Source organism: Apteryx mantelli, chromosome 3 (genome assembly GCF_036417845.1).
Source record: "Apteryx mantelli isolate bAptMan1 chromosome 3, bAptMan1.hap1, whole genome shotgun sequence".
In the NCBI taxonomy this organism is placed as follows: Eukaryota; Metazoa; Chordata; class Aves; order Apterygiformes; family Apterygidae; genus Apteryx; species Apteryx mantelli.
Window position 1 is genome coordinate 30,686,850 of NC_089980.1, and position 12,872 is coordinate 30,699,721.

General features: G+C 41.7%; 2 protein-coding genes across 4 annotated transcripts in view; both read right to left on the bottom strand.

Moving 5' to 3' along the window:
• Positions 1 to 848: 848 nt before the first annotated feature.
• C3H1orf115 (chromosome 3 C1orf115 homolog) lies at positions 849 to 4,971 on the bottom strand. The gene is made up of 2 exons (XM_067294691.1): positions 4,723 to 4,971; positions 849 to 2,351 (listed from the first exon to the last, which is right to left on the bottom strand). Exons 1-2 carry the CDS (start codon positions 4,963 to 4,965, stop codon positions 2,232 to 2,234), a joined length of 363 nt encoding a protein of 120 aa, XP_067150792.1. The 5' UTR covers positions 4,966 to 4,971; the 3' UTR covers positions 849 to 2,231.
• Positions 4,972 to 10,058: 5,087 nt separating this feature from the next.
• Positions 10,059 to 12,872, bottom strand: part of MARK1 (microtubule affinity regulating kinase 1) — a 64,381-nt gene continuing 61,567 nt past the window's right edge. For all 3 annotated transcript variants that reach the window (XM_067293040.1, XM_067293039.1, XM_067293038.1), the window contains 2 exons: positions 12,706 to 12,750; positions 10,059 to 10,574 (listed from right to left, as the gene is read on the bottom strand). In XM_067293040.1, the coding sequence (XP_067149141.1) occupies positions 10,220 to 10,574; positions 12,706 to 12,750 (400 nt within the window). In that variant the 3' untranslated portion in view covers positions 10,059 to 10,219. The remainder of the gene's footprint in view (positions 10,575 to 12,705; positions 12,751 to 12,872) is intronic.

Genomic DNA, 12,872 nt, shown 5'->3' on the forward strand with positions numbered 1-12,872 from the left:
GATGGTAACAAGGTTATTCCCTTAAAGTTAAACCAGGGGAGCAGAGACCATAGATCAGCAGACAAGTCAGTAGTCACCATGGTGCTGAGCAGTGTACAAGCTAAAGTTCATGTTTACCTTTGTGGAAAGTCCGTGCACTGAAGGGGTTGCACCCTATGCATTGCGATGAGAGGGAACAGCCTTCCTATTCAGAGGACACAGGGAAGGATAGACATATTTAACAAAAACCAGAGACATACATCCCCTCTCCGTTGCTTTAGTCATTCAGAAAAGTGTCAATATGTCAGAAGATAAAACATAGCAGCATAATAAAATTTCAGGTTGATCCCAAAATATTCAGGCACTGGTTTGATGTGCATTGTAGTACAGCTCTGTTCTCATTGCAGAGGACGCAGCAGTAATGGATGGCCTCAGGCACGCTGGTGGGGCTGGTCAGAGGGGCAGAAGTACTGTCTGTAACCCCCAAGGCCTTTTGAGATGGGGAAGCTCGGGAAAGTTAAGGAGAAACAACTAAAGGCATGAAAGCAATGCACTGAATCCCTTTGGGGATATACCTACACTCAACTCAAGCAGCTTTAGATCTCTCTAACTTAATCCTCTCTAGTCTAATCTCTATACCTTGATTTTCCTGAGCTTTTCCATAGAGTCTTTGCTATATCACATCCTTCTAGAAGAAAGCCAAGGCCACGGACAGAACAACACTGGGAAGTTTATACGACGACTTCCCCCCCGGCACTTGGGCCGCGGCTGAGAAATTCCTTCTTGAAATTCCTTCTACACACTTCTACACACTCTCATGTGTAGATAGTCACAACAGATGGATCGTATTACTTTTATTTACAGTCCAGTTCAAAGAGAATATAAAAATGCATCTTTATTTCTCTTGCTACATTTAAAAGAAACACAGTCTGGTTTACTAAGGCAGGCAATTCTCCCTCATTCAAAAGAAGACAAAGAAAGCACATGAACAGCATTTTTTTCCAGAACAAAACTCAACTCCTTGATTACATAAATACTATCATGAATAAAAAGATCTATAAAACAGAGAAGTGCTAGCAGGGAGATCATTTACTTAAAAGACTGACAGAAAATCAAAACAGAATTTTGAAGGCCCATAAAAACACTTGCTCCCATGTCATCAATAAAAGACACAATTACATTCCTTGAGGTGCGACACAAACTGCTCCATCCACATTACTTAGCTGAGCCATCTAATGTTGACATTCTCTAGCTACAGCTTTCACATAAGGAAATGAAGATGGAGCTAGCAGATTATTTGTCCCCATTATTATACAAATTGCACTGCATGAACAATATATGTAGTTTTTCAGGTGCAGCTGGTAATCTGCTCCCCCCTCCCAGCAAACATGAGAGTATTTGGTGTTCTTAAAGCCCCAGCTTCTAGAATCAGGTAAATTGGATATAAACGCAGTTCTCAGTAAAAAAATATACATAAGATTTCTCAGCAGCAGAAGAAAGCTTTAAAACATTGATTACAGTGAATTCTTAATGCCCAGAAGACAAACTGGAAGACAAAAACATTTTTATTTTCTTACAGATCTTATGATTTTTTACAACAGTCTTAAGATTTTAAGGACTCATGATTTTCGGGTTTGAGATGAACGACAGTGAGGCAGCAAAGCCCGCTCTGTTTCAGACCGCAGTCCATTTATATCCAAATACATTTTTAAGCATACTGATCATTTTAGCCACCTCAGGGAAAAGCACAACAAAGCATACTAACAGACAGAAGCCACCTTTTCCTGATCTCTCATGATTTGTTTCCTTCACTGCTTTGACTACCCCTCTCTCCAGCCAGACTCAAACGCCCTCCACCTCCCCGACTGCCCCTCTTCTGTTTCCATTCATTTCTCTCTCCCTCATCTACTTGCTTTTCCATCTGTCCTTGGCTCCCTTTCACACACAGCCCAAGGCTTTAGAAACCCAGTTCATGTCTAGTAACAAACTTCAGCTCAATCAGTCTCAGATTATTTCCCCATCCTTGCATGTTCTTTGACCCGATCTGATTTTAATGGTTGTAAAGTGCCGGAGCTTTTTGCAGGGAAGAGCGGTCAGTGCAGGGGAGCAGGCGGCCAGAGAGGCCGGGGTGGGGGCTGCCTTTGGTTTCTCAGATGCGGGTCTCAGCAGCTGATTTAATCCTAAGAAAGCACAAATCACCACAGCGCGCCGAGAAGGCCGATTTCCTCCGCCTCAGGACGAGCAGAGCCGCGCTAGCGGACGAGCGATGCCACCTGAGCCGCCACTCCAAAGGGGGAGGAATAGGCCGTCGCTAATCCTTGCAGGCCGACCACCAGGTAGCGGCATCCTTTCTGCAGAGCTTTGCCCACGTTCTGGTGGGGGGGAGAAAAAAGACAGGTAACAGAAAATAGCTACAAAGGAAATAGCTCTGACAGCCCCTTCTCTAACTCACCAGGTCACCGCCCCAGAAAATGGTCTTCTTCCCCCACCTAACTAGGGCTTGTGCACATGAACAAGAATTTTGCCATCTATTTTTATGTATATATACATACACACACACACGAGTGTATTTAAACCAAATGGACACAGCTTCCACTGGAAGCTGTTTCCTTCTTGTGGGTTTTATTCAAGAAAAAAAAAAAAACTAGTTAAAATTCACACCTTAGTTTGTACCAGTATATGTTTCCCACAAACACATGTTCTGTTAGAAACACTTAAAAGTACATAAGCTGTTAAAACTGGAGTTGAACAAGAAGGCAATAAATCACAAAGAATATTTTCATGAAAATTTCATCCTTTTTGACAAAGTGAGAATATTTTGACCTGCTTTTATGTCTGTACATATTTAAGAATTCATTTGTGTACCACACTAGAGATAACTTGCTACATAGTATTTAAAATAAAAACCTGAACCTAATTTTAATTTCATTCTTGATGGCCTTTGCTAAATGATTGCTTTCAGCTGGGGAATTAATACATCTTGGCTCAGTCTGGGGAAAAGTTAGAGTTAGCTGCTAGTCAATATCACTTTATGGTTGCCTGGGACTAGATCAAGGCTGTCTATTATAATGTGGCAAACACTGAAACACAGGATATATTTTTAAATATAAGGAAGTTATTGAAATCCAGTCAATACTTATTATATTCCTAGAGTTTTCTGAAGCTGGATTATAACTGCACTGCCACATTAAATAACTTTAGCTCTAATGATGACACTGCATGAACTGAATTTTTCAATCTTTACTCACATGGAAACTTATTTGAAGGGAGTTAAGACAGCAAAATAAAAAGGCAGCATGAACCCATGGGTAGATCCTGGGAATGGTGTTCAGGGGCCTTCGGGAGACCTCGCTGTCCCAGATCCGCCCCTGTTCTACGGTCTCACACTGACGAGCACTTTCCTCTGCCTTGCGCTGTGTATAAGTCACCTACCTGAACCTCACCAACACTTTCAAGTTTTGTTATTTACTGCCAAAGTTAATTTGGAAAACATCCTAATGAGGATATACTGTGACCAATACAAAAGGGAATATTCAGTGTCCAGGAACTGGCATGTTCCCTAAATGTTGTATTATTGATATAAAGGTGTTTATAACATCAGAAAAATGATGATTTGAAAATGACATAACATTGCTCATAAAACTCCTTCTTTCCTAAGCGAAGCCTTATACTGTAAGCTAGGCTTGAGAATGCTTCATAATACTTATATTTACTGTGACTCGGAAATCGCAATGGTGGAAACTCTAAATATCAAATCCGGCATAAGAGAATGAAATAAGGGTTCTCTAGTCATCTCCTCTATATCAAACAGTAATGCATGTAAGACAGCTCATTACTATGCTGTCATATATAAAGTCTATGAATTTCAGAAATAAATACCTTCCCCAACCTAATTGCATTTTTTGGATGTCAGACATAGCAATCATGTCTTTTAACAAAATCATTAAAAAAAAAAAGCGATAGAACGTTGGGTCTCACACAGACATTTGTAATCCCTCAGGTAGGAAAAGATTCCAGATACTAGAAAGATTTTTCCTGCTAACAAAGAAATCATGTTTTTTCAGCAAATATGCAAGACATATCTGAGATTGCTTTTACTGAAGTAACATGAACGAGAGAGGAGTAATCCAATTCCTGTTAATTGCACTTTCAGAATTAAATGCACTCGCCCTCCCCCAAATAACCCCCAGACCCAAACCACCAGATTTCAAGCTCTGTTATTTCCCACACTGGAAAGTGAAAGAGTAACTTTGATCCAAATGATGGTAACAGAAGGAAGAACACACTACTTATTTTTCTCATGCCAGTGAGGACGCCTAGAAAGTACCAGGGGTAGCTAGAAAGTAAACTCGTAAATTAGTACGTTAGAGAAACTTATCCTTGTTTCTTTCACAGGTGTAAGAGGGGGAAAAGAAAGTCCAGACCAATTAACCCTAAGTTTTAAGGAACAGCATGAAAATACCGGTGCTGAGAGAAGCACAGAGCACCTGCCACACGGATCGGCTGCGGGCCGTTTTCGGGCCGAAGTGGCAGCGCTGCTGCTCTCCGATCCGCGCGCGGCTCAGCTCGCCCCGTCCCCGCCGGGCGCGGAAAGCTCCGCCCGCCCCCCGCAGCGAGTCACCGCGCCCGCCCGCCCGCCCGCCGGCGGCCGCGGCCCCCGGGGCGCCTCAGCGGAGCCGCCGCGGGGCCGGGACGGCGCGTCTCCCGCGCCCCGGGCGAGGCCAGCGCCGCCGGGGCCCTCACCTTGCCGTACTTCCTCAGCCGCGCCCGGTAGGGCCGCTTGGCGGCGGGCGGCGGGCGCAGCGGCTCGTAGCGCTCGGGCAGCAGGGCGAAGCGCACCGCCCGCGCCGCCGCGCCGCCCCCCGCCGCCGCCGCCGCCGGCTCGTCCTCGTCGTCGCCCCGCAGGATGGGCGCCCGGTCCTCGGCCGCCCCGCCGCGGGGGCCCCGGGCCCTCGCCGCGGCGCCCAGCCGCGCCCCCACGGCCATGGCGGTGCCGCGCTGCGGGCAGCTCCGCCGCCGCCGCCGCCACCTCCTCCGCCGCCTCCTCCTCCTCCGCCGCCTCCTCCTCCTCCTCCGCGGCGCGGGCGCGGCCGCCCCCAGGTGTGGCCGGAGGCGGCCGCTGCTCTGCCGGGGGAAGCCGGCGGCGGGAACCCGCCCGGGCAGCGGCCCGCCGGGGCCTGTGGAGAAGGAGGAGGAGGAGGAGGAGGAGGAGGAGGAAGGCAAAACGACGTCCCGCCGGGGGCCGCGCCCCCGCTGCTGCTCCGTCGCCCCCTGAGCGTGAACAGCACAGCTGCAGCCCCTCGCACCGACCTGCTTCCAGCTGCAACAGCAGGTTTTGAAGCGCGCGGACGTTTCGCAGCTCGAGAGGGCGCCGCCGGTGCGGATCCCGCACCAGGTCCCCATCTGCAGCCTCGGGTGAATCGCGTCTGCAGCGCGCGGCGCCTTGCTCTGCTGCCCAGCACAAGCGGAGAAGTACCGAAGCCACGATTTAGAGGCAGAAGTTTCTCAGTCATTTTTGCTCAGATGCAAAGAGAGCAACGAAGAGGGCTATTTCAGTGGTATTATAAAGTAGCATTATAAAGCTCAGCCTATTGCAGTTTAACAGTTGTGCTTTGTAACCACTTAAATGCTTTCATTAGCAGTGTTCCTGTAGCTGAGATGTTTTAAAAGATTAAGAAAAGCAAAATTGTATAGCAAGGATTGATACCATTTATTAAGCCAGTTGTATATGTATCAAATTTTGATAAATATACCAGATATTTCTGACAGGCAGCTGCAATAAGGGAACAGATTAATCCTGCAATGAGGATTTTTCTAAATGAGGAACAAAGCCTCAAACCTGTGTCTCCCCCAGCAAGTAAATCCTGCACCTAGTGTAGCTCTCTGCTCTGAAGACATTGTTCTCCCGTGGCCACAGCTCCAACCAGCTGTATAATGCAGAAGTAGGAAGTCAGTCACCTAAAAGTTGGAAGCTAAGAGCCTAAGTCTCTGTGGGAAAAGGGCTCTATCCCTTCCCCTATTTTATAGGAAAGGCGCCGCCACTCCTGCCAGCTTTGCTAGTAGTCCTGCTTGTTTGCAGCCTCCAGAAAGTTGAGGTGGATACCTAAACCCAGGAAAGGATTTCAGATTCCAAGTCAGTCCTAGAGACCAGCTGTGGCCCTTACAGCTTGGCTGCTTTAGTGCCTGCAGGATCCCTTCCCGGAGACCTGACCGTCTCCCCCACCTCCCCAGCCCGGAGCTAGATGTACACTCCTGTATAGCCCCCGCAGGTGGGACCTAAACAGACAAGATGATACAGAGTAGCACCACAGATACAGTCTTAAGTATCTATTTCAACAGTATTCAGGTGGTAGAAAGCTTGAAACAGCACTTTAATTAAATTTGCATGCTATATTCCTGTAGCTTTTAATGTGATGCTGATGAAGTAGCAACATTAAGAAATAAAATATTAATAATGTGTAAGAACTGTTGAATGGGATCTTTCATCTTGTTAGCCTCATGTTACCTTGAAAAGTTAAAAAAAAAAAAAGCGTTAAGTAACTTTCTGGATCATTGAAGAGTGGTTGCATCCAGATTTTGTATTTATTTAAACACCCATTACTGAATGTACACTTTTCCCCCATACTGGAAATGCAAGGATATTGAAAGACAATTTGTTTTCTCAAGAGGGGCAGGCCTTTCAACACCCAATGGATTTTCACAGTTTGTTTCATTTTCCTGAATTCAACTATAAAAAACTAAGAGCATATGTCTCGCGATCGCGACTCACTGTCTCAATCCCCCTGGCAACCAGAGAAACATGTTCTCTCAGATTAAAAGGTCCAAGGTTTGTTTTAAGCGTATGATACCATGTATCAAAGTTCTCTGAATTTCACTGTCATTGTAATTAAGTGGTGTTAATGATGCCATTTCGTTCTCAAACATATTTTTCATCCACAGAAGCAGAAAGAAAAATTTAGTCTGTTGATTGTCCTGAATACATTTTAATGCTTTATACAAGACTGCATGAAAAAGGAGCTGCTTGGTTTGGAAATGTCCACATGTCTTAAATAAATCACAAAAACAACAAAACCAAAGCAGTAAAACCAGGCTCTTTAGCTTAAAAAAAAAAATAAAAAAAAAAAATCTAGAAATGCAGCCAAGTAATTACAACTGAGTATGTAAGACATCTTCAGATCTGAGACATCTTTATCCCTTCCTGGAACTGCAGAACATGATGTGGCATTTAGCTGTCTTTCAGATTTCTCAAGTTAAAACCATGCTGATAATATGCCACACTGATCCCCTCCCACATGAAAGTCGAGCTGCGTTTCAGATCCAAATGTTCTTATCCCACTCTTCCGAAGAGCATCTTATACGTAATAGCTACATAATAAAGCAGCTGTTGAGTGACTCAAAAACAGGCCTCGAGGATTCAATATGCAGTGTCATACTGATTTCCATACCAAGTACATTCAGCTTGCCAATAAAACTGTCAGTTCTGAAAATTCAGGCTTGGATCTTCCCATCTTATCCTTGCCAGCAACAGGAAATTCTGAAAGCCAGACGATGCATTCGGGTACAGCAGGGCTACACCTCGTGTGCTCAGGATGGGCCCTTACTGAAGCATTGTGTGTATTTGCTGGGAGTATAATTTGGTTCACAATTTATCTAATATCTTCCAATAAGGCAAAAAGAGAAGGAGTTCAAGAGGAATTGGGAATCAGTGCAATTTCACACTGCTGGTAGTTTCAGGAAATTGTATTACTTGCAAACTGTCCACTTCCCAGAGAGAAACAGGGAATCCCCAAATGCCAATTTAATAAGTGTTTCATGAGAGAATTGAACTAAAACTCATAACCTCTGTCATCTTGAAATGATGTCTATGTTTTATGAAACATTAATACAGACTCAACTCCAGTTACATAAAGTGGTCAGAAATGGTAACAATCTAGAGCAGAGTAAGCCATGTAAAAACATAACATATAAAGCAGGAAACTATCACAAGTATTTAATCTACTGTCTCACAGCATGACTTTTTTTTTTTTTTTAAACACAGAACCTTCCAAAAAGGCAAAGCGTTTTGCTTCATTACTAAATTCATACATGATCTTAGATTAACATCATAGTTACATTCTAGGGGTGTATTTTCAAGGATAAATGGACATTCATAGATTAATTGAGCAGATACACAGAACTTTCCTGAGACTGATTTTTGGTGAATTTCTGGAATAGCTTCTGGACATCCATTTCCATGAAATGTTAAAGCCACTGGTATTTTCTAGACAGTGTAGGACCTAGAACTGATGCAATGAAAATCCTGAACTCACACAATGTAGAATACGAAGTCTTTACATAAAAAAAAACCCCAACACACACACACACACAAAACAACAAAAAACCCATACCCCAAGACAACTAAACAAAAATCCCAGACATAATACATACCTGCAATTAGAGACCTCTAGGCTACTCCTCTAGCTGCAATAATTATTGCACATTTATAAAGGGCAAATAACAAGTATTTTAGTATGAGAACTGTTCAAGTAAGTTTTAATAGAGTGCACCAGTGAATCAAGATGACTTGCATCAGATTTTGTTTCAATGAACATCAGATAAAAAAAAAAGGGGGGGGGGGCTACAGTTCTTTCTTTCCACACACCACCCTTTTCTAAGGCAACAATACACGGCCATGTCAGAACAGAACTGTTACAGCAGAAAGCTACGTCACAGTACAGCATGGAAAGTCCACCTCTGTCGAGAAGCCATTACTGAATGGCACATAAACTACACTTACAGCCTTCTAACTTAGGGTTACAGAGTTTACCACAGCTTTTTTTTTTATTTTTATTTTTTAAAGTGACAATTTCTTAACGAACTTTCTATTCTTCACAAGTGTGCAGATGGGGCCCATATGTTGATATTACAGTAATTACGACATTAAATAACATTGCACAACCAACCTCTATGGTTAATTCAGTACAAAATAACAAGTATTAAAATGTACCAGTACTAGTGGTTTTACATAGTTTATAATCATTAATTATGAAGGGGGAAAAAAATGTGTGTTTTTTTCTTTTCTGTAGGCAAATGCCTAATTACAAAGCTGCACATTACAGGCATAATGATGTGGAATAAATACAAGAAATCTGATAAAATATTAAACACAAACAGGTTACATGGGAACAAACTGTACAACCACGAAAGCATCATAAATCAACAATTTATCATTATAAACAATGTATGTTTAGCTGTGAAATATTATGTGGAATTGCATGTACTCTTTGGGGGCACGTATTCCAAAAGCCAAGCTAATTCCTGAGGTGTTATTATTAATTTATACAATTGGTCAACACTTCAGATTATCTTGTGCTATTAAACAGTCCCAATATTAATATATTTCCATAAAATGGAATTTATAATATTCTGAAGGCAGCAAACAAGTGATATTTTACACCATGATATTCAAATGAAATAATTTACGGTTATCCATTTTGGTGCTACATTTGTTAATGGGCCAGGGAGTAAGCACTATAATTTGCAGACAAAACATTACTAATGCCTGGTTTCTGTTACCCCACAGCTCTGAGCTGGCCCAAGGCAAAACAAAGTTTTTAAACTGTAAGTGCCAACACTGTAAACATGTTTGTATTTTTCAACTAAACACTGTCCAATAACAAGGTTAAGAGCCAAAGATAAGCAGGAACAGTCTTGTGTAGAACAAAAGCCGATTTATTCATCGACTTTTGGTTCAAATCATGAGCAATTTTTAAATAATTAAAAATGGTCATGCTACAGCTGTGAAAACTATTTTTGTGCATTTGATTCAGGACACAGTTTTTAAAAAAATGCATGATAGAGGTAAGACTTATAAAAACCACCAAAAATGTAAGTGATAGGGAAGAACTTTTCCAACTCAAAGCATCAAACATACATTTCTGTGCAGAAATCTAGACAACTATACAAGATCTGTATTTAAGCAGTCATCTTTTTATTATACAACTCTATGAACATAAAATGAACAGAATGCTCTATATACTTACCTGTACATGTGAACATAACTTCTTTAGCTACAGTTATTTAATATAGGTTATACTGGATTTAATTTTACAATTCTGAATAACTATGTATAACCTTATTGCAATAAGGGCAATTTCTACATGGGGAGTTTCACAGGCCAATCACATTAGGCGTAACCAGTACATTCAAAGTGTAGATCATGTATGAATCTTCCCTGATCCCAAAAAAATGTAGTTTCTCTTTACAGCTTAAGCTCATTTGCTATCTTGGATGCAATGTTCTTAAACGCAATAGAAGTCCCAGATATTCTCTTGAAACGAACTCCATTGAGTGACAATCGTGGCAGTTTGCAGACTTCCATCTCCCACTGAACAAGGCTATCTTGTCGTGCATCACCGTGAACACAGAAGAGCAAAAAACGCTCTTTCTGTTCGTAATCACAGTTATTAGCGTCTAACACTTTTCGGATCTCTCTCATCATGTCGTTTGGGTCCATAGAACTAGTGGTTTTCATACTCCACGTGAACCTCAAGGAGCGGGGCTTGGAATCTTTGCTATCCTCCTTTTCTCTTTCTTTTGGCTCTCCAGAAGCACTCCTAGAAGAAGTGACATACAGAGTGGTCAAAAATAAAAGCACTAAAATCAAGAGCTAGAAGAGAAATACAGTTCTTGAACAGGGGTTTCTAAACTGCAGATGACACACCACTAGTCACACTTAAGCTAAGCCAAAGCATTAAATGGATACTTTTGGAAAAGCTGCGTGCCATCTTCTGGACTCAGGTGCAATTGGGCACAGCACTGGGAGCTGCTGCCAGTGCCGCTGCAGTTACCGGTGGTGATACACAAGCCAGCGAAGTTTGGAAACCCCTGCTCTAAAACATTCTGATGACCACATATGCAATGGTAACTACAGACACACATTGTACCGCTCCAAAGAAAGTGGAATCTATGTAAAAGCATGACTGAGGTTCCGCTGATTTCATGATCTGGAGCATGCCATACATCAACAAAACTGAAGTTGAGCGACATAGTCCCAAAGCATAAATTATACTGTAAAAGCAGCAAAGGAAGGAACCCCACCCTGCACTTCACAAGCCTTCAGTTAATCCCTCTCCTTCCCCCCACCTTCACTCATTATGTATTTTTGACCTCTCTCTGTGTAAAGAGACCTTTTAACAACAGGCCGTATTCCAACTGATGAAGCCGAATTTTGCACTGCGATTAGTTAGGTGGCAAACAGCTTGTTTGTCTACCAGTGAAACACACAGCCAACACATTCTTCACAGAAGAACAGTGACACGTAGCCACAAAGTATTTTAGTCGATAAAATGACTTGGACAAAATCCCAAGTAAGTAATTTCCAATGAATGTCAGTGCTATAAAGCTTCCTTACGAACCAGATTACTTATTCCTTTGTAGAAAGCATTTTGAGCAACAGCACTAGTTATTTTAGAATTTAAAGTAATTCCACAGCCAACTGTTTGTCTTCTTGTCCCAGGTACTCGAGACACCTGATGCCTCCCCCTTTGGGGAAAACAGGGGAGGTGAAAGGTGCTGTTTTCATTTTGGTACAGTCTGTATACATTGTCACTATTCAGAGAGGAGCCAAAACAAGCATTTTAAATTTAAATTTCATTGTCATCCCCAGAGAACTGCATCAATATTAAGGGATAGAGCATGATAGGGGTAAGATCTCAAACAACTTTTAGCCCAAAACAGACAATGTAGAATGATAAAAGGTAGAGTAAGCTAGAGAATGAAAGCAAGAGCTGAAAGCAACTTCACGCTTAATTTTATTTGAAGATCTGATTAATCTCTTTTCTCTTCCCAAGTCAAGAATTCAATAGCTAACAGACTTTGGATAGAAAAGGGCTAATGCAGATAATAGGCACTGTGTATTAACATATCCTGTTTAGAAATGTGTTGCTTTCTAAAATAAAGTTTTACTGGCTCTGTTTTGAAAATTAAGCCAATACTTTCTGTAACAGGCCGGTTTAGAATGCAACAAACTACAGTGTGTGTTCACTGCCTGTTCACCAGGTACCACAAGAAGTTATGCTCTGTACTAAGCATACCAAAAATAAAGAATCAGATGTTGAAACATGCCAAAAAGAGCAGATATACTAAAAATGAGCACGTGGAGTGTTTTATTGCTTATAAAACATTTGTGCATAGCACTTGCCATATAAAGTCAGCTTTTAGCAGTCACCACCCTTTTGGTCTGAATGTCACTTATTTTCTTTTTCTCAGTAGAAAGGGACATTCATTTCTCAGATACTACAGGGTGTTCACTTGTGGCAAACAGCAGCTTTAGTAATGAACACAATTTGTGACTACCATAAAAGTTTTATACATACATACACACACACAGACACAAAGTATGTTACTTTTTTCACTGAAACCTAAAGTAAATAATATTAAATATTTATAAACCAAAACATGGTTTTAAAGAAGTGCCTAAAGGATTGGTTTAATCCTACGTGGGCATTATTATTCACAGGAATACACTTAAATAAAAAGTTTGTTTTTTTGCAAAGTATTCAATATAAAAAGTGATGGTTGAAGGATCTCACCAAAACCCCCTCCCTCCCCCAAATCCATAACATCTTTTAAATGCAGATTATTTAAGCACTATTCTATTTTACATTCTGATTAAAAGTCTTTAAGAAATCACTTAAACCTTGATGCAAAGGACCTAGGAGCGAAGTATTAATAGTGGCTCCTCACCTTGAGGTGTCAGTTCTGCCACTGGCTTCGCCTTCACTTGGATCCCTCAAAACAAAGTTAAGGTTGAGATTCAATGATAAAGGTGAAAAATAAAAGTTAAGAAAACCTACATCTAGAACAATGTTAAATAACTACTGAACAAAAAAAAAAAACAACCCAGCATAATA

What these genes read in the sequence shown, in the direction of transcription:
- C3H1orf115 (XM_067294691.1), bottom strand. Translation starts at nt 4,965, where the DNA reads ATGGCCGTGGGGGCGCGGCTGGGCGCCGCGGCGAGGGCCCGGGGCCCC. An exon ending in GGCTGAGGAAGTACGGCAAG is followed by an intron (nt 2,352 to 4,722) that starts GTGAGGGCCCCG and finishes CCCCCCCACCAG; the next exon opens with AACGTGGGCAAAGCTCTGCA.